At 45.7% G+C, this 22,636-nt stretch overlaps 1 protein-coding gene across 1 annotated transcript; it reads left to right on the top strand.

The window, feature by feature from the left end:
- Positions 1 to 20,753: 20,753 nt before the first annotated feature.
- On the top strand, positions 20,754 to 22,177 carry LOC144102407 (uncharacterized). The gene is made up of 2 exons (XM_077635687.1): positions 20,754 to 21,113; positions 21,434 to 22,177. Exons 1-2 carry the CDS (start codon positions 20,754 to 20,756, stop codon positions 22,175 to 22,177), a joined length of 1,104 nt encoding a protein of 367 aa, XP_077491813.1.
- The last annotated feature ends 459 nt before the right edge of the window (positions 22,178 to 22,636 follow it).

Here is a 22,636-nt window from a genome sequence, read left to right on the forward strand (position 1 = left end):
AACGACAGAAGAATATTTAAAGTAAAATATCGAAACAGCGTTTTGGTGAAAAAAGAAGAGCTCGAAGAATTTTGAAAGTTTTCAAATCAACCTACCAGTTGCAATTATGTAACCATGAAGAGTCCCACAAATCGAACCCAATTGTATTCATGATCGCAGAGTACCAGCCATATGCGCTCCACATATTTATTATTTTTTTAATTATTTCACTGTCGTATTACGGATCTCCGGTCACTACCTGCCCAATGTCGACTTTTTTCGTTACCCATTCGAGTACTTCGCTACCGATTGTAAATTGCTGCTCTATTCCGAGAATGTTGCACATAACATTGAATTTTTGCATATTAATTTTAGACCCATCCTCCTGCTCTGCCTGTCTAACTCATTAATCATGCTTTGCGACTCATCTCTTGACTGACTCATCAAGACAATGTCATCGGTGCACCGCAAATTATTTAGCTATTCTCTATTAACTCTTATCCCTAACTGCTCCCAATTCAGGCCTCGGGATACCTCCCGTAAACATGCGGCGAAGAGCATTGGCGACAGAGCGTCCCTCTGCGAAACAACCTTCCTTATTTGAATTTTAATGCTAGCCATATGGAGGAGTTTAGTGCCTATGCAGCCGTTATAGACCATCACCATCATCAGCCAGACTACGCCCACTGCAATGCAAAGAGTTCTTTCATGTCTCTCCAATTAACCCTGTCCTTTGCCAGCTACGGCCGCCGTATCCCAGAAAGCTTCATCTCATCCTCCCACCTAACTTTATGCCGCCCCCTGCTACGCTTGCCTTCTCTTGAATCTTGCCTTCGCATTACATGAGCAGCCACACCCCATTTCTTCCTCTTGATTTCGGCTAGGATGTCATTAACCCGCGTTTGTTCCCTCCCCTCCCATTTTCTGCCCGCTTGCGGTCTCTTAACGTTACACCTATCATTTTTCGTTCCATAGCTCGCTGCGTTGTCCTTCACTTAAGCTGAACCCTGTTCGTTAGCCACAACGTTTCTGCCCCGTAGGTGAGCGCCCGTAAGATACGGCTGTTGTACACTTCTCTCTTGACGGTGTATTGGTAAACTGTAATTGATGAACTGAGAGAACCTGCCATATGCGCTCCACCCCATTATTTTCCTCTAGTTATTTCCCTCTCATGATCCTGATGAGCCTTCACTACCTGCCCTAAGCAGACCTATTCCTTTACCACTTCCAGCGCTTCGCTACCAATTGTAAACTGTAGTTCCCTTGCAAGCCTGTTGAACACTACTTCGGTTTTCTGTATGTTAATTTTTAGACCCACCGTCCTGTTCTGCCTGTCTAACTCATTGATCATGCTTTGCGATTTATCTTCTGAGTGACTCATCATGGCAATGTCTTCGACGCATCGCAGATTATTCAGGTATTCTCTATTAACTCTTATCCCAAACTGTTCCCAATTCAGGCCTCGGAATGTCTCGTGTAAATAGGCGGTGAATAGCGTTGGCGAGATCGTGTCTCCCTGCCTGACGCCCTTCCTTACTGTAATTTTATTGCTGACTTTATGGGGGCCGACTATGCTAGCTGTGCAGCTGCATAGGCATCTTCCAGCATTTTCACATAAATCTCTTCTACACCCTGACTCAGCAATGCTTGCATGACTGCTGAGGTTTACACTGAGTCAAATGCTTTCTTGCAATATATAATGGTTATGCATAGCGGTTGGTTATCTTGTGCGCATTTCTCTATCACCTGATTCTGTGACTATCATCTGTTGTAGAGTATCCTTTAAAGAAGCCTGCCTGGTCAATTGTAGAGTATCCTTTACAGAAGCTCGCCTGGTCATATGGTTGATTGAAGTCTAAGGTTTAAGTCTTGTACCCTGTTTCTCTTACCATCACTTCTCAGGAATACTTGTCTTCCACATTCGTTTTTACCCAAACCCCCCAAGTTCTTTCACACTTTCTCTATTTGCTCTTTTTCCTTTTTTGTAATTTTCCCGGTAATACGTTCCGCCCGTGTTGACTAATTCCTTATCTGAGTTTTTCAGGCCATCGCAGTAATTCATACCAAGGCACCTGTCACAGCTGGATACACATCCTTTCAAGCACACGCTCCGGATCTCTCCACGCCTCCACGCTTCAGACAACCGGATTCCTTTGTGCTGAGCTGGTCTTTTCCGTTTCAAACTATTGCAAGTCAACCGGTTAATCAACTTTAGAAGCCGCCATGCCTAGACATGATTACCCCCCACCCCCATCCTAACACCGTTGTCACTTCACACTCTCCTTCACCACACGGGACCTCGTTCCTTGGGGGAATGCCCCCCTTCAAATCCCGCCAATGATGAACACTTTGCCCAGGCGAAGACAAGTCCTCGTGTCGAAACGTTGGCAGACATTCTGAGGCTTTGCCCTTCCTTGTTCGCTTTGTGATTATCACGGACCATGAGGCCAACCTCTCTCTGCCTTGGAAGTTTATTTTTCGACACCCTGTTAGAGACTTGGGTTAGATTTTAAATAACGGTTGGTGGCGATTGAAGCCTGGAGGGAGAAGCATACCGTGGCAAAGGACGGGCCATCGCGCTAAAGGAACTGCAAAACAATGACAGAACAACGCGACTGAGCTCAAAGTAAAACAGAAAAGTTAATAGCACTATTGCTCTTTTTTCACCTGTCTTCCTGCCCCATTCCTTTTATTGCCGCCGACCGCAGATTAGGCATATGAAACTTACTGCGTGTTTTTCTCTTGAGGTACGTGTCCACAGCGACAGCTTCCAGAAGTGTGCTGTTATCACACGCCTGAGTGGCAAGCACGCTATTTTGTCACACTTCATTTCGTGATCTTATCTGCCACTCGATAGCAGCGAGCAGTGATGATTGAAATTCCTCTTTGAGGAAAGGAAAAGGCGCAGTAAATCTCTCACTTTTTGATCTACATTTAAACCATCCCGTTGTGGAAGGTTTGAAGGAGTGAATGAAAGAAAGAAGAAAAAAAGTGGCCGTAGTGGAGGGCTCCGGAATAATTTCGACTACCTACGGATCTTTAACGAGCAATGACATTGCAGAGCATACGAATGTCTTTTGCGTTTCGCCTCTATCGAAACGCGGAATAAAATTGTTCCGCTACGGATGGCAAGAAGAGCACATCGTTATGAGTTGATGCGCTGCAGGACAGGTTGCTTTTTGGGGAAAAAAATGGCGCAGTAATTCTGACATCTCAGTGGACACCTCAACCGACACGTGAGCGAAGGGATAAAAAGGGAGAGAAAGAAAACAGGGAGAAAGAGGTGTCGCAGTGAAGGGCTCCGAAATACTGTTAACCACCTGGCGATCTTTAATATGCACTGACATTGCACAGCATACGGTCACCTTTTGCGTTTCGCCTCCATCAAAATGCATGCTATGCCTCACCGTTAATAGTGGTCACAAATATACCATTAGGAATATCAGAGTGCATTTAGCGGCGCATCAGTATTGTTACAAAGGGGAAAGGGGAAGAACAAGACACAGCATGCCATCGCCTGGAGTTTATTGAGCAGAGAATTTGTCACGGATTCTTTTCTTCTACAGCCGTATATCACACGTTTCAGGCTCGCTCATAGATAGGTTCTTTTGTCGTCCCGATCGTAACTCATCTTCCCTTTTCGTTTTCTGCGTGCCATGAAATATTCCCTCTCATTTTTTTCCGCTGCGTTGACCGTTACACTCGTTGCAGTCAGTTAGTCTCTCTTGTAGAAATGGTTTAAATGCATGTACAAATTTCTTAACTAGAGGCATAAACACTTTCGCAACCGCGGCAAAGCACTAGGAAGTAGAAAGTTACCGGAAGAAATGAAACACTAAACTACCAGGATACAGGACGGATTCTTAAATTTCGCGTTTAATGCTGTAATGTTCGCATCGTTCTTTCCTTATTTATTACAACAATTCCGTCGAACATTTCGCCGGTTGGAAGCAGTGACGATGTCTGGGGCTTTTCCTGTGGCAAGGGAGTTAGCAGATGTGAAGAACTTGGCGACATACCATCGGCACTAACCAAGAAAATATGCTTGTCTGTCTCTTGCACTGATTCCTGCCAGGAAGCGCTATTACTTCCTGCACTGATATTTCGTTCCTAAAGCCAGGCAGATTTTTAAATTCGGTTTTTCTTCATGTGCTGCCACTGCCAGTGGGATACTCCCTTCCGGTCCGGTCTGCTACGCCCGGTCTAGAGTGAGCCTCGCGCGATGTCCAGGCAACTGGACGTCACCATGAAGACGGACAGAAAGTTCTAGGGACGTCATTAAAATGAAATGTCCCGCATCGGCAACAAAATGTTTTACGAAGACAAGCAGAAGACGAGCAAGACACAGCAAATGCGGCGACGTGTAATTTCATGGTCTATGCACATGGATAGTTGTTGTTATGCACAAGTTTAGCGCTTGGAAAGTAGCCTATACCCGCGATGGGGATTGGCAACACAGGCAGCCATCAAAGACAGATAATTTTGCGCGTGAACTTCTCTCCTCTAGAAGCATTGCGCGTTCATAAAAGTAACTGACCGATTATCGTCATGGTGCCTCTTTTTTTGAACTTCTTAATTAACCTCGGAGCTTTGTTTTTCACTAAATTAAATAAACGGTACCGTTCATTTCAGCTAGTCTCTAAGTAACTATGCATAAATATAACTGCATAACTTTGATGTAGCACGAAATGTTTCTCTCCCATCAGCTGCAGTCTACTCTATTTTGTCTTTCATATTCGTTCTAAAAGAGGAAATCTGGAATGTTTTCTTAGCCAGTTTTCTTTCAAACCCAGCCTAATAATGCTCGCATAAACTTGGTGCTATGATGAGTGTGACGTTTTTAGTCAAAAGGGTACATAAACTTATTCTTAATCGTGTGGCCCGCCTAAGTGGTGGCGTCACTCTTTGTGTAGAAAATAGAATTGCTAGTTGCGTTCTAATTTTTAAAACGACTGAGGACTGTAGAATCTTGACACTTAAATTTCGATCGAATACTGTGTAAGTTGTATACAGACATCCTAATGGCAACTTGTCCTCTTGCCGGTCTTTTTTTTATCTTTATAAAGCATATTCGCACCAACAACCCTGGAATAATCCCTGGGGGTGACATTAGCATCAAAGGTATTCAGGAGTCTTCATCAGATTTCATGAACACATTTGCTACTCCCTGTAATGTCATACTATCACCATTACCTGCCCTAGATCGTCTTATTTTATAAAAACATCGAAACTGCAATCCCTGACGCCGGTCCTCTAACGTGCGATATAAACTATCATTATCCTTGTTTTATTATTTTCTGGAACATGATAAAACCTGTACAGGGGAGGTGGCTACAGTGCACTGTGTCAGATGCTGCAAAATTGTAGTTCATGCATCACATTGCGAATGATTATTTCTCCACAACACATGTAATGTAAATGACGTATAACAAAAGTATCTTCAAGCGTTTCTCAAAATTCTAAAACACACTCTCAGAAAAACGATAAAACCGTCTAAAATGTGCGCAAACTTAGGGCAGCAGCAGCTCACCCTAAGATGAATAAGTTAAAACCAAAAACAGAGTTTTTCAAGTTTTTCTCTCCTAAAGAACTGAAGCAGCATTAGGAAATTACGTGAAATGAGTCTCAAAGTGAACGTAAAGACAAAAATGGTAGATTATAAGTGCACTTTTCACAATTTCTCTCTCATGAGGCAGTGCACTGTTGTACCGTATATTACAATTCTGCATATTCTGGGCATAAGTTTCGATCTTTGTCTAGCTTAATAAAGCTATCTCGTCAGTGAATTAGCCATTTTTAAGACCAAGAGCACAAAGACAACCTGCCCGTTTGGCAACTATTATATTATATCGCCTATGCTTCGGCCAGCAGTGTAGAAGCTGTGTTCAGCATACTATCAAAGCGCCCGCTGTGTTTCGTGCAACCCGTGTATGGATTTGTAGACCAACTTGAGCAGCCCCTTTTGAAAGGGACATTTACTTCTTCAGGGTTCACTAGCGGCTTGGAAGCATGTTTTATGGCCCTAGCCCTATTGAAAAATGTGTTCAGGTTTGAATAGGAGACAAATAGGATTATGGCACATTTCGTTTAACATTATAGGATGAAGCTTCCAAAGCGATTCAGCCTTCGAGTGACTCCTTAGTGGAGGGCTCCGTATAGCTACCAATACCCGTGGTTAATTACCGTGCGCTTACATCACACAGTGCATGCAAGCCGTGGGTTCGAACCCGCCCACTACGGTAGCACTTCTATGCAGGAAAAATGTGAAAATTCCGTGTACTGTATATTGTTAGTGCCCGTTAAGAACCACAGGTGGTCTAAATTATCCGGAGCCCTCCACTACGGCGTCGCTCACAGACTGAGCCGCTTTGGGACGTCCATCCTATAAAGCCAAACCAAATGTGCCATAATCCTATTTGCTGACCCGTTCAAACCTATATACATTTTTCAGTAGAGAGATTTAATATTTCCAAGTGTATTTATTCAGCTTCAACTGCACAGGATTAAATGTTGTTCTCGCTTCGCCCCGAATACGAATATTAAGCGCGTGCGCAGTGGTGTACGCTGTTTTCTGAGCCATTACTCGCTTGCTATCAAGGTAGCTTCTACATTATTCAACAGCAAGCTAAACGCGCAGCTCTACTTATTGAAACAGGGCTTGAAAAAGACGGTAACTGTTTGAGTGCAAGGAATTGCAATTTCCAGCAAACGGCTAATCGAAAGCCCCTTTCGACGTGCGCGTATATTACGAGCAAGGAATTGGAATGCATGAATGATGAAGATATCTGCCATCAACAAAGGGTGTTATTCAATTCTGCAGCCTGGGAGCTGCACGTTGAACCCATGTTGCGAATGCGTCAGCAGGGCGCAGTAGATTTGTAGACCTCACTCGTGATGCAGATACGAAATTGTAGTCAGTGGCATTATACGCGTCATGTCGAGATTTTTACGCGAATACTTTAGTTCTCTGGTCACAAAAAGTGCTCGGAAACACATAGGACCAACCAACGTACAAACTCCGTTTCAAAATAAAAAAGGAAGCTTTTGGTCCAGCATGGAAGTGAGTCGTATGCCGGCCTGAAACAATCCTTTGATTTGCGTTGTGCCCACTAGCAGCCTAGTGTATGATTTCGGCAATAGCCTTGCGCCATGGAGACTGCGATGAGCGGCAGGACCGACAGATGGCGCCACATGCGCGAGCAGCCGAAATGCGCATGGGACTCGATGGCCGACACTGATACGCAGAAGACGCGCGTCCCGGTAGCTGCGATGAACTAAACCCAATTATGTCTAAGCCCGCCTTGTCCTTACTGTTCGAACACGGCAGAGACCACATTGAGTGTAGTATGTGTTTTCATTTGTAGAGCATCAATTCAAATATGTAGCTGGCAGACTGGCGATGTATGTCGTTTCAAGTGCGGTTTGGCATGCGCACTTCTAATCAACACGCCAAATGCCAGCGGGGAAGAAGAGACCAGGAAAAATTCAACCAACTTAATCCATAGGGCGCTTTCTTTACTTGTAGAGCACAGATATGAATAGATAGGAGGGGACATGACCAAATCATGTATCCATGTTTGAGAACGCAGAAAAATCCGGCATCCGGCCTGCTATGTCTTTCCTTTGTGTATCTTCGTGGAAGAGACATCGCTTGAATGTCGGCTGCATGTACTTTCAGCTGGAGTAGTGACGGTCCCGATATTCCTAAAAAGAACAGCTTTTTCTTTGAGCATGCTTCCTCTTGAAAAGCACAAAACAGCTAAACAAAAATAATGAAAAAGCCACCCCGTTTCAAGGAGGGCGCTACTACCTTTCATCCATCCATCCATGAGGTATGAGGATGAGGTGCGGGGATGAAAAGGGTGGGGGCCGTTAGCGTATTGAGGGGGGGGGGGGGGGGGGGTAGCGTACGTAGACACTGCAGACATTTAGATAATGAACCTATCGGAATTTGGCGCCAGTGCCAGAGTAACCGTAGGCATGAGCGCCATAGTCAAGTTAGGGGCACTTAATATATGCTTAGCAATTTCCGATACCGATAATGTGAATTAAAAAAGCACTAACACATTAGTGACCGGAACACCTAGCGCAGAAATAAAATTAATAAATTAACCTCCTCCGTTGATCCTTCAGTTCCAGTTGTAGACAACTATCCATGCTTTCATTTGGACGAGTTTGTTCATTCTTAAGTGCTGTGCACAACTTACTTTTTTTCTGAAGTAAGCCGCAATATTTACACCCGTGAGCGATCGGCCAAAACGAGAAGCGAACGACCGACAAAAAAAAAAGTCGACACTTTCGCGAATCAAATCAACAACACCCTACTGAACTGAATAATGAGAGTATGGATGAGCCCTCATGAGAACTTGTGTACGAAGCATGAATGTACGCTTGTGTACGAAGCATGAATGCGCATTGAAGGGAAAAGACACTTTTCGATCACATTCTCATTCAGCGCGAAGCACGTGCCTTTCGCTTAAATAAAGTCCAGCTCTATAGTGGCGAACTTTAAACCCGAAATTATTTTTCGTTAACGACGTAGTGTACTGGATTTGATCTATTCTGCGTGTCGAATCCAGTCTCCATCCTTAAGGATAAAATGTTTTTTGTCATAGATCCGCAATCTCCACTTTCGCTGCAACCAACAGCAACGTGCGAGCATCACGAAATTACAAAGCCTCTCGGCAAATCACCGTCCAGAGCCAGGCGTCACTGGGGACGCATGGCTGCGAAAAGCACGAAGCCCCGGACACACAGTTAGCCAAACGAAAATGCTTTATTTCGTGGCGTTACAGTATGAGAACAAAACTTTTGCTGCTCATGGCGCAAGAGGTGGCAGCAGCAGACACCGGTATGCAGCACAGCGGCGAATCCACCAGTGCGAAGTGGGAGCTCCTCTCCTAAGGCTGTATAGTCTGAAAGAACAAATGCGGGCAGGATGAGCCAACGATTCCGCGAACTCCACTGGCACACCGCTAGATTTGCACGCCACTAGGAAGTAATCGGCGCTGGTGACGAACGCTACAGGACGAACACTACAAAAGGGACTCCAAACAACGATAGAGAATAGTAACCGCTTGAAGTGAACCAGGAGCAAGCTGCACGTGTCCCGCCATCAAAGAGTAATGAGTGACGGTTGTGAATGTGACACAGATAGCCCTTGACTCTGAGCTGGCAGCACAGATGATCTATATCCTCATAACCTGAGCATACCTTGAGGAAAACAGCAATCAGACAGGAGTGACGAAGGAGCTCAGCGAATTCATTAGAATCAACTCCATGACCAGCGCGCGATATGCAAGGATCCTACCAAAGAGGTGATTAAATAAGCCCAAACTAAAAGATCTGAGCAATGCATGCTAAGCTTATTTCGCACAAGCACAAGTTTTAGACGAGGGCGTAACGTGTCTAAAGTGCCAACAAACTCCCTACTCGGAACAGCAGTAGTAACACGGACGTTAATAATACGTTAAGGAAAAACGCCCGCTGTTAAGCTCGTAAAAAAGGGGGGAAGGGGGGGGGGGGGGGGGGGGGGGCTAAAGAAAGCACGCTGAGGCATCCGTGCTGTGCAATGACCGGTCATTTGCGTAGAGTTCGAGAACCAGCTAGGCGACGGCACAAGCGCGCAGTCCACTCACCTCTCCGTTCAGGCTCAGTACGACTACAATCCGCTGTCACATGTCACCAACAGCTACAAGGCACAAGGAAGCTGGCAGCACGCATTAAAGCAAGCGGGTCAGTTCCTAGAAGCGGGGCTGCGGAAAGAAGCAGTGGCGTGCAGCTGGCTAAGCTAGCAGAGCATGCTGATTTTCACAGAACTTTTCCCTGTGCCCGGTAATGGTAGAAGTCTAATTTCTGGCCAAGCCTAACAAATCCAGTAATTGGACCTCGAGATTTTCCGCCCTAACCAGAAAGGTAAGAGCATCGCTCCTGTCTTGGAGGGACGAATTAGCGCTCAAACCAAAGATGATAGGCCTCGGTGGGCGGTCATTTGGAAACTCGGCCGGAGACCCATCAGGACAATCTACTTACGATTTACATAAGGTAACAAGAGAAATTTCAACAGCCACTGTTTTAACCTGACAAAAATAGCGTTCTTACCAGAACAAGCTCATCTTCGCTCCTCTCGGTGGGGGCCTCCGCTTCCACGTCATCTGTTATGGTGACCACCCGGGTGCGCTTCAAATCTGTGTGCGAGAAAATCAGCATGCCACCGTCAGCACATGCCTGCGTGATGGTTAGACTGAAGAATCGCTTACTCATCATCGATGCTATTCCTCTGGTGGCAAGTGAAATCTTGTACGCGATCCACGAAGCCCAGCCTGGCCCCGGACTGCTGCCGGGAGGCGACCTGCTTGACTCTGACGCCGGTGAGGGCTTCGCCATGGGCTTCATTGTAACGACCTGTGGCTTCAGCCGGTCCGGGCTCGCAATTTAAAGCCAGTGCCATCCGCTCATTGGCTTGACCGCAACAGTAAAGGGGAGGGGCCAAAGTGACGTCGCGCCTGAGTTCATGCCCCCTTCAGCCTTGTCCCTAAGCAGGATTCGCCGCCCTTTTGGAGCCCAGAAACCACTCTCTCCCGTTGCATGGACACGCGCCTCTCTCCACGTGCTCTACCCTCTCCCTCGTCCTGGCCCGATCAGCTGCTTGCTCTCACCCCATGCGAACTGATGGCTCCCTCCATGTCGTCTTCGCTGCTTCCGACACTTCAGTCACCGCAAACAAAAAAAAAATAAAAATGATGGCAATGCTGCCAAAGTTTTGTTGTAGGTCTGCAAATGCGAGCTGCTAAAGTCCAGCACTTTCGAGAAGAAACTTTGGAAATTGCAAAATTGTAAGATGCTTTTGTAATATTGATGGTAATGGTCTATTCATCTAATATATAGCAAAATCTTTCTTTTAGTGTTTCCATCGGTTGCATCAAACACTTAAAAAACTCTTATAGAAAACCAATGGGAAACGCTTTTGACGATAGCTAAAACGTAATACAAAAACAAATTCAAGGCTGCCGTAGGGTACATCTGTAGATATACTGACTGTTATAGTGAAATCTTATGTTGAAATGAAAAAAATTGCGCTCATAAATGGTTTGAAGCTCAGAATTGCTTTTGTCCAGAACATTGGGTACGGTTTTCTCCACCAGTGCACCATATTCTCACGGCTTTGCGTACGCCAAGTACGACCACTGTCAATAAAGGCATGCGAATTAACACACCAATAGAAAAAGAAACACATCAAGGGCGGCAACATGCCTAAGGTTTAATACACTGCAACATAAAAAACCGCACTTAGTGCAATGTATTAAACCTTACGTATATTGTCGCCCTTGATGTGCTTGTTTTTTATTTTATTTATTTATTTGCGAATACTGCAGGCCCTTCTCGGGCCCATGCAGGAGTGGATACAAGGCACAAAAAATTGCAATGGCAGATTCAACAAGGGAGACATGTATATGCACAAATGAATACACAATACAGTTTCATCATTACAGAAGCATCACGGTGAGAATGTTGGATCAAGGTGACTAACATGTTGTAAGAAAGATTCTACTGTGCTGCAGTTCACAACAGAGGATGGTAGTTTATTCCAGTAATGGATAGCTGAAGGAAACAAGGAATATTTCTGAACATTAATGTGGCTTATGGGTTGACGAAGTGCTTTCGTATTGTTAGTCCTTGAGGAGTGGTAGAATGATTCCTGAAGATATGTTTCTTTTTTTTATGTTGAAGTGTCCGTGATAAAGTAGGTACAAGAACCTGAGTCTTGATACCACTCTACGCTGAGCTAGGCTGTGTAGATCTGCTTTCATTAGTAGGTTAGAGATGCTGAAGTGCCTAGAATAGTTGGAGTATACAAAGCATACTGCAAGGTTCTGAATTCGTTCTAATCTGCCTATTAAATATTTCTGGTGGGGACTCCAAATAATATCAGCGTACTCTAAGGACGGTCTCACGAGGGTTTTGTATGCATCAAGTTTTACAGCAGGAGGAGCATTGCGTAATCTTCTTCTGAGGAAATACAACTTTCCCTGGGCCTTCTTGCATATGCTACTTACATGTTGTTACATGTTGTTACATGTATGCTACTTACATATTGCTGTGTAAAGTGTAAGTCTTTATGCTGTAGTCATGTGGTTTTTGTAATTTCCTGCGTTTGATCATTATTGTTTTGTAGCAGAAAATATAACGACCCAGGAGTCTAAAGCAGAGTACCCTGTCTGAGAATGGCGCCATTAGTCGCCTCAGTATTTGCGCGTAAGTATAAGCAGTGCATTCAAGCAAACTAATCGAAAGGCAATGCTGCTTAATAAAACAACAATCTTGCTATCCGGAAAAACTGGTTGTCGTGTCACCTATTAGCAAGCCCGAACAATATTTCACTGAACATAGCACGATGGTGACCACGTGGTTCAGCTTTTCACGCACCAAAAACGCTTAAGCTCCGGAGCATTTTCAGTCCAGTCTGTTAGCCATCGTACCCCGCGAACCACGAGGACAGCTTCAGCAGAGGCCGGCAGTTCGAAGCACCGTTTCATACATAGGAGGCAACTCTACCAAAGCTAGCACGCCTGTTCGCGCAGGCTTAGTCCACCCCTCCAAAAAATAGTTCGCGTACAAATTACGTGAACACAAGCACATTTCGTTGCGAAAAACATTAAGTCTCATGACTGGCACCTTCTGGACTTCGTTTTACCCTCTGCTGGAATTTCGTCCAGCTACTCATCGAGACTTGGAGAAGCACGAATAGCATGCGGCGATATGATACCCAGTTGGCAGGGCAAATCGCTAATACTCAATCCACGCATAAAAAAATAATTCACAATCAGTGAAAATTATAGCCAGATGGCCCGAACACTGAGCGCCTCACAGCTTCAGCCGTAATTCTCAGTACTACACCTTCGTTTTATACCGCTTTTTGTTTTCGTCCAAACACTCACTGTGGCTTCGAGAAGGACGAATGACACGTGGCGGAGTAATATGGCTTCGCAGACGAACTATTTCCGTAGCCTCCACTGCGTTGCCTGCTATGTAAGAAATGGAGTATATGTGTCTTTGATATTTCATTGTTTTGGTTAAAACAATTTTTACGGTGGGCGTTCAGAAGTATATTTTGACTCGTACTGGTGTAATCTGCGTTGTTGGAACTAAATTTGTCAGGTTTGCCAAGTACTTTACCAGGGTCGTAGCCAGCGGAAACTTTCGGTGTCAGAACATCCCCTGAAATTTCCTGAGCGCTTACTTATTTGTAGAAGGACGTTCTGGCGGGCTAGTTGGTTCATAATGAAGCGAATGAGTACAAACTGCACAAACAAGACGGGACGTAAGGCACACAAAACGGCAGAAAAAGCGCAAAGTACCCTAATTACGTCCCGTCTTATTCGCCCAGTTTGTACTCATTTACTTATTTGTGACCGTTATTTTCGTGTTTCAGTAATTATTCAGGAATGTTCCGGTACATTTGATTTTTCGGTTGTTTATTCCCGAAAATATTCACATACGCTGAGCAGGCTCTATAATAGGAAGCGGAAGTTATATTGCAGAAAAGGGACATTCTTCTTCGCCATCGCACGAAGCATGCCACTCTATTAAGGCGAATGCCTTTAATGGCTCATACTTGCGGCCGTGACCTTCTCCGGTCTCAGGTCATGTCACAACGATGATTCGATAAGAAAAAAGTCTTATGCACGGCGGGATTCGAACCACCATCCTTCCGTTCCGCAGCCCAGCGGGCTAACGACAACGCTGCTTCCTGCGAACGCATATGTAGTTCTCCTCGATGGGCAGGGACATTACTTTTCGTTATTTTTATAGTCCCACAGTAATTTTTGTCTAGTGTAAGGACACTGGAGAGAGTTTGCGGAAGGGCGTCGAATCAGACCGATGTCTCCCAAGCGCCCTCCAGTGTCTCCAGCATTTAAAATTCACAAACAATTGTGTACTTAATCAACATCTTCACCACTCATCATCGACACAAGCAGCAACACCGCGCTAAAGGCTTTCGCCTCATCGCACTTTAGGTCAACAAAGTTTCCTCCTCAATTTTTTAATTGTAGCGCGAGTCGCTTAGGGACGTTAAACCCCCATAAACCGAGAACAAAAGAAAAAGAGAATAACGTGGTCTAGCGGAGCGAACCAGAGTTATTTGCTCCACTTCGGGAACTTTCACGTGCAGTGATATCACACATACCTCAGGCGCTGGCTCACATATTGCTACGGAAAATTTATCAAGTTCACTTATTTCATCCGCAGACAAGTGATCCAGAGCAAACCAAATGAGCCCGGCATAACCGTGTACAAAAACTGGATGCAATTTTTTTTTCTCAATTGCTAATTTTGAAGAAACCAAATGCATTTTGCCTCACCCGTATAAATAAGAAACTATTTTTTACATTGCGCAGCAATGGACAATTGTCAAGAATGGTTAACTTGAGAGCATTCAAAAAATTTGTAGCTTTATTAGGCACTTGGAACTGAACACACTTAGAGACATTCCGATAAAACTAAAAGTAATTTCTGTTTTCTCCTTTCTCGGAATTTTCTTGGTAGCCACTGGTGGTAGCGTTTCTTGGAATTTTCGCCTTCCTTGAAATACATTCCCCATTCCATATTGGCGATGCACAGACAGTTCTCACGTGACGTCCCTGGATGCAGGCCAGGCTTGACTAGACAGGAAATGATCCTTTGTGTCTGTGTGCACTTGGGTGCCACAGCTTAAGCGCTAACGACCTTGTGACCAATTTTCCCCCTTCAGCACCACTAGCCCGAAGAATGAACTACCCAGGCTGGAAAGCCCCCAGTGAGTGCTTTGTCCACTGCTTCTTATCACCCCACCAGCAGGCATACAATAGGCTGTCTTGGAGATGGGAATTTACACTCAATCCTCAGTCCACAGTCTGCCTTTTCACATGACATCTTTGGCATGCGGCCAAGGCTTGACTAGACAGGAAATGATCCTTTGTGTGTGTGTGTGTGGGCTTGGGTGCGGCAGCTTAAGGGCTAACGACCTTGTGACCAATTTTCCCATTTCCGCACCACTAGCCCGAAGAATGAACTACCCAGAATGAACACCCCACCAGCAGGCATAGAATAGGCTGTCTTGGAGGCGGGAATTTCCACTCAATCCTTAGTCCACAGTCTCTTTTCACATGACATCTTTGGGTGCTGCGCAGGCTTGACTAGACAGGAAATGATCCTTTGTGTGTGTGCGCGCGCGCTTGGGTGCGGCAGCTTAAGCGCTAACGACCTTGTGACCAATTTTCCCCCTTCCGCACCACTAGCCCGAAGAATGAACTACCCAGGCCCCAAAGAACCCAGTGAGTGCTTTGTCCACTGCTTCTTAGCACCCCACCAGCAGGCATAGAATAGGCTGTCTTGGAGATGGGAATTTCCACTCAATCCTTAGTCCACAGTCTGTCTTTTCACATGACATCTTTGGGTGCAGGCCAGGCTTGACAAGACAGGAAATGATCCTTTGTCTGTGTGCCCGGGTGCGGCAGCTTAAGCGCTAACGACCCTGTGACCAATTTTCCCCCTTCCGCACCACTAGCCCGAAGAATGAACTACCCACACCCCAAATTACCCTGGCAAGCTTCGTTGTTTTTTAGTGCTGCTGATCCTTTATTTATTGAAGTAGTGAGTGGCAAGTAAAATGTGAGTGCCCCTTACAGCTAGCTAAAAAAAACCTCCTTCTAAAGGAATAATGGGGAACTTGGTCCGCTCCAGACACGAACTAATGACAAATCGTTAAGACCAACGATTTTTTTTTCCTACAGGGCAAGTTCGCTAAACGAATGACACGAGAACACGAATGCATGCACAAAAATAAATGTTTTTTTTTTGCCACATTGAAAGTTTACGCGAAGCACGTGCACGGCCCGGTTTCCCCTCCGGCGCTTTAGTCTTCACCCTTTACCTGTTCGGCAATCGTCATTTGCAAGCACCGCCGGCCTGTGCCCTATTGTTTCGACAAACCTGGGCATGAACTGAAACATAACTGTGTCGCGTTAAAGTATACAGTCTCTGTAAAGACCTTTCCCAATCGGCATGCATTCGCGAATGCGAAGCAACGAATGCATGGCGATGCAGTGCAACACTGCGCACTCAAGTGTGAAACAGATGAACGATGTGCGCAAAACATTCGACGAACCACATACACGGGAGAAACACAAGGACTGGCGCAACACTAACAACTATTTTATTCTTCTCACACCAACGCATAGATGTACATTTTGCCACACTTGCGCGAGCTAACAAAACATTCCAGTCATGATAGTTTACTGGCAACGATGCGTGCACGAAAACTTCAATTCGGCGGAGTAAAGTGATAAGGAAGTATCCCTAACACATCCTTCAGCCTTTTCCTTAATATGGAATGCTTCGAGAGCCAGCCGCGCGTGTTCGTTTCTGCTCCTGCCCAGAATCGCCGTCTCTTCGAATCGTGGTGCACAATTGCTGCAGTTAATAATGTGTGACACAAGATGTGCACCTTTGTCACTTTTGTTCTTCACATTTAGCGCATGCTCCCTGAGTCGCTCATTTAGGCAGCGCCCTGTTTGCCCGATGTACATCTTTCCACACGAGAGTGCAAAAGCATACAGGACTCCGATGGAGCAAGGGACAAAGGTTGTCTCATGCCTGATTTGGCAGCCATGCTTTCCATCACCGCACTTGCGGGAGCACAGCTCAGAAAGATTGTCCGACGCAGAGAACACCAGAGGGATTCCATGCCTGCTAGCCACTCTCTTGAGTTGGTGGGAGGCCTTATGTATATAAGGCATCACCACAGGCCTGTAAGTTTCATATTCGGCCACCCTCTTTTTTGGCGCTCTGGTTTTATGTTTCTGGATCATGGCCTCAGCCACTGTCAAAGCGAAACAGGGTAACCTGCTGCCAAAAACCGGCGCACCTGATTATCAAAACTTGCTTGCAATTTATGCACACACGATTTTCTGAGTGCCGATTCTATACATGAAGTTGCTATGCCCTTTTCCACGACTTAAAAGCAAGACTTAAAAGGCAAGAGTTCCTTCTTTGCTCGTGGTAGGTATTCCCAGCAAGTATGGCGTTCACGGACCTCAAGCTGGATGTCTAAAAACTGCAAAACGTTCCTGTGGGGTAGCTCGTGGGTATAAGCAAGACCTTGTCCGTGTTGCTTAAAATCACATCAAACTTCATTAATCGCATCCTGGTAGGAAGACTCAGCCTTTAACACCACTAAAAAGTCGTCAACGTACCTAAAAACCTTTAAAATCTTCCCTGCTTTGAAAACATGGTCTAAAGAGCGGTCAATGCAAGCTAAAAATATATCACAGAGCACAGGAGCAACACACGAACCAATACAAATTCCATTCCGCTGTAGAAATGGTTGGTCATTAAAAACAATAAAAGTGTCCTTAACGTAGTATTCCAACACATTTAAAGCATTCCCCATGAAAGTCTAACGAACAAAATCTATTGAATAGTTTGCCGCGTTGCTGTAGTTTTATTATTGGGTTTATTTGTATCAAATTATGCTGCAATGTACTTTCTGTGAGTATTTTTTTGCTTTCCTGACACTATGTTCTCTGATTATGTTGTAACTCCACACCACTGTAATACAAAACAGGCGCTGTGGGTAATGTGATAAATAAATAAAAGAAAAGAAACCCGGCCAGCACATTTGTCAAGATGTGTGAAAATGTATCATGAGGAATCATCGCAAACTGAAACGATTTTTCAGCATTTCCAGAGAGTTCGCACCAACTTTTGTACAGATAAGCACATTAAAGCTGTAGCTTACATCCCTATTTTCCGTTCTGCTCTAGAAAGCAGAGGTGTGTAGTTTTGGCATGTAAACTCAGGAATAAAATAAGCCCTGTCAAATGCTTGTGCGTTTCATGAGGAACTTGAGAAGAATAGCTGCCAAAATAAACCATATTCTTCACAATTCACTCGTGACCGTGCTGTGAATACACAGCACACAGAATTTACGGACAAGCCGTTGTGGCACTTCGGTTTTCTACACAGAGGTACCAATTATGATGTGTCACATATTCCCAATTACAAATGCCCATGTGTTGCGAAAGGGTTTCAGTTGAAAGTTTCTTCAGTGTTTCCTGATTTTGACGCTGATGTTGAAGAGCTAGCTATACAAGCCGCGCAAAAAAAAAAAATGGAGGTTCCCTTCAGAGAATATGAAGCCAGGGTTCCCTTGCTTTTCGCCACTTGTTTCTTATCGTAACGAACACGCGCGCAGTAAACGCGGTAACTTTTGCTGATGTTTTGAGGAAAATAAAAATGAGTGCTTCTCAGAAAGTAGTATTTATGCAGCAGGGTGTTGAACTGGGTTAATTGATGTGACGTTAATGAGAATGCAGCGAGAGCACAGCGTCATGTGCTCCTCCGGTTTTTCGTCCCATTCATATAGGTCATTGTATGATTCTTTATTTGTTTGTTTAATTATACTGTCAGCCTATATCGAGCCATTACACGAGTGGATCAACAAAGTACAACACAAAATATACAAAAAATTGCTACGCTTCATGCAGGCAACCACGACTTTTGCAGCGTTCTCAGTGCTGTATATTTGAATTAGAGAACAAAAACCAGCGCCAAACCATGCAAACCACAAGACATCAATGAAGACGAGACACAAGCGCTCTTGGCTTCATTAAAATTTAGTTGTGAGTTAGCGCTTGTGTCTCGTCTTCGTTCATGTCTTGTGGTCTGCATGGTTTGGCGCTTGTTTTTGTTATCTAATTCAAGTGTTTACCAACTAGCCCAAAGAGGGGTATTAATGTAGTGTTAGTCCTGTATATTGTTGGCGTAAACGTGGAATGCTTTGCGAGGCATATACCATAGGTTGCTTCACGCGACGTCCTCAAACTGCAGCCTCAAATCAACAGGACTATCAAGAATTATGCAAAGATAGTGAACATCCGCCCCACTATAATTTGTCCATAAAAATTAATTAAATACTGAATACAGACAGTTAGCGTCGTTCCGATATAAGTGCACGTATGTTTCAAGTGTTACTTTGATAACTGCACGGAGGGCCCTTTGATGTTGGAGCATTTCCGACATCACGAAAGGTGAACGCATTTAGCAGCGTGGTCTCGATATGAAACACCCTTGGGACTAGCAAACAAGCGCTATGTTTGTTTGCAACGTCCCAAACCGACTCAGGCTGTGAGGGACGCCGTAGTCAAGGGCTCCGGAAATTTCGACCACCTGAGGTTCTTTAACGTGCACTGACGTCGCACAGTACAAGGGCCTCTAGAATTTCGCCTCCATCGAAATTCGAACCCGCGTCTTTCGGACCAGCAGCCGAGCGCCGTAACCACTCAGCCTCCGCGGCGGCCCCACAAGCGCTATGATCGTGTTATAGCGGAATAACAGGACCGTCGTTTCGATAAACGGTATTCGTGTTCGGTTAGCTTTAAACACGAATGCGCTGATTATATGTGTGCAAATACTGAGGCTTATAGCTCTCCCATTTCCGCCTAGAATACGTTGATTTAGACTTCTCGATCTTTATTTTTTTGTGTTACCAAAGAATGATTACCAAAATGCGCAAAAGGTCCATGCGCAAAAGGTCCCAAAGGTCCCATGCTGCCCGGTACATTTTTAGCAATTATAGTCCCCTCGCAAGTGCATCCCAGCTTAAATACCTTAATGACATACAGATACTTGAAATTCGTCGCTCCATTTCACTTCTGTGTTTATTCCATAAATATGTTCACACCCGTCCTTCGTTGTTACCTCTGGCATCACCTTTCCGCTCTTCGCAACGCTTACACAATCAACTCAGCTTCAACCGGATATATGGGAAGACCCTGTCGTTTAATTCCTCTGCATTACCTAGAGCAATAAAACTCTGGAATGATCTTCCTGACAACATAATCTCTTTCATTGATCCTGGTGAGTTTAAAAAACATCTATGCGTACATTTATTGCCATAGTGATGTTCGAAATGTACAACAGTTTCATTTGTTCTTAACGTTGTTTCGTGTCTGATGTTATTTTTACTCGGTTTTGTATAAATTTCGTGTTCCTTTCTTGTATTTGACTTGTACCGCGTTCTTGCACCGATATTATGGTTTTTTTTTTCCATCTGTATGTACATCTGTATTTGCCCCCCTCACCCAATGCTCTTCGGGGCCTGTGAGGTACTAATAAATAATAATAAAAAAATAATCCCTGCAGCAAAAAAGACCTAGGCGTGCTTAAATACATCTTGGGACTCTTGATGTGTTCGGTTGGTTATAATTTATAACATGCCTCATGGCACACTTCTCGAATAAAAAAAAACATGCAAAATTGCATATGGTCCCCGACAGTGGTCGGAATTTCCGTAAAGGCGTAGCAAGCTACTAGTTAGCGTAAGAGATATAATTTATGTTGCACGCTTTCCCTGGTTCGCCTGTGCACACCAGAAACAAAGCAATTGCAGCTTTCGTTTCTTTTCTTTTTTTGCTGTGTTTTTTTTTTTGCTGTGACTCATGGTCTATGGTGGAATTAGGGAACGCGACACAGAGGGTAGCGGGCGAAGGAAAAGAAAGAAAGCGAGCGCGGAGAGAGGTGTGTAAGCGGGCAACGAGAGAGGGTGGTTTAGAGGGCGTGCAAAGAACCATGAATCGGGTTTAGGCAGAGGGCGATACGGGTGCCCGACGTCACATCGGCCCCTCCCAGCACTTTCCCCGACGAGCCAATGAACGTGCGGCGTTTGCTTTAAATAGCGAGCCCGGACCAGCAAAAATCACTCCTCGTCGAGAAGTCTACTCCAGACGTTCATCATGAAGTTCCTGTCGGCCGCCGTTGTCTGCCTTTGCGTCTTGCTGCTCGCCTCACCGCAGCAGTCCGAGGCCAAGGCGATCCTCGCTAAGTTGGGCCTCATGGGGGCTCCGTTCGTGTGGGCCGGAAACGTCGCCAAGGACGCCGCGCAAACCCTGGTCGCCTACAAGCTGTCCCTGGCCACCAAGGCGCTCGCTATGATCACCGGCAACCGCTCCTTCAAGGCGACCATCGCCTACGATTCGCAGCTCGAGCGCTACGAGGAACCCCATGGCGCCGCCGGCGATCACCATCATGCCGACTGGTCTGAGCGGGTCGCGGCAATCACCGCAGCCCCTAGTCCTGTGAACGTCGAGAATGAGGTTAGTAGACTTTTTGTTTATGTCATCTAGGCAAAGGTCTCTCTCATCTCTTCAATTAACCCTTTATTAACTGTATCCCCGCAAACTTGTTAATCTCATCGGCTCACTAACTTTCAAGTCTACTGTTTCCCTTAAGGGCCATCGGTTATCTTCGCACTACACGCCTTGTCCAAGCGCATCATGAAGAACTTTTCCAATGGTGGCAATGTTTATATACTAGCATTTTGGTTCCTCAAGAGTTATAATGTCAATAAAAGCAACTTTTGTTTCCTCAGTAATTGTACAAGTTGAAACGCCTTTTGTCCTATTTGTTTGCACAGGTGAAGGTTGAATGGCTGCCCGGCGTTGCCAAGCCCGTGATCCGGCTGCCAAGTCTCCCGCCGCTTCCCAACGTTATTGTCCCAAAGGTGGTCGTGCCCAAGATTGTCGTGCCACCCGTTGTGGTCCCCGACTTGGTAAAGACCAAGGTTGCTCTGCTGAACAGGCTCGGCCACAAGTCCGCCTCCATGCTGGGAGGAGTCCCCAAGCACGCCAGCGGCTACATCCAGGGTGGATTCCGCGTGGGTCACGGCAACGGCGCCGCCGGCTCCCATTCCGGCGACGTGAAGTTGGGCTCCGGACAGCAGCAGGTCTTCGCTCCCGTTGCTCCCGCCGTCGGCACTCTCGCAGTAACTACCGGCACTCCCGCAGTCACTGCTGAAGTTGAAGACAAGACCACCACCGGCCAGAACACTTCCTCCAACGTCACACTGCATCGTCCCACCCGCTCCGTCGACCCTGGGGTAGTGGGCCGCTACTTCAACTTCATCGAAGCTTACGACGAGGGCCGCTGCGTAGCCCTCATGGTCTGCTCGATGGCCGCGGATCCACAGGAGTTCGGTGCCTACGGCCGCAAGGTGTTGCAGTTCTTCGAGCGCGTCAAGGAGTCGGATTCGTCGCCCGCGGCGCCTTACAAGAAGGCATCGATGGCTGGCCGCAGCGGCGACTCGTGCAAGTCGCGCTACTCTACCTGCCGGGTGAACCCCAAGTACCTGGCCGACCTCGGGGAGTCTTATGGCTTCTAAAGCGAGCGTCATCCCTTCAACCCGCTTCCCCGTGAACGGCTGTGTAAAATCTACATCTAGTCATGTAAATAGTGTACATAGTGCTAAAAATAAAACAATATTTACCGTACTACTGGTTACATGCTCTCTCAGTCCAAAGTGATCCACAGATTTTGCTTTGGACGCTGGTTACTGCAATGGTTTCGCTTGGGAAAGGGCAAAAAGGGAGGTTACTAGCACGACTGGGTTGTCTCGGCCAGCTTTCTTTGTGCAATAGGCACAGATTAGTAATAGGGATTCGGAGAAATTTTCAGTTACTTGTACATGGTGAAAGTAGGAGAAATGGAGGCAAAAGGAGAAATGGAGGCAGTTCTTAAACTTCGTAAACAGCAATGACCCCTCCGCCGGTCGGGCGCATCGAGGCAGAGACGCCCTTGTACAAGCAAGGTTAGAAATCAAACAACGTGGAGTAGGGAGGCT

The sequence above is a fragment of the Amblyomma americanum genome, chromosome 8, assembly GCF_052857255.1.
Source record: "Amblyomma americanum isolate KBUSLIRL-KWMA chromosome 8, ASM5285725v1, whole genome shotgun sequence".
Classification (NCBI taxonomy): domain Eukaryota; kingdom Metazoa; phylum Arthropoda; class Arachnida; order Ixodida; family Ixodidae; genus Amblyomma; species Amblyomma americanum.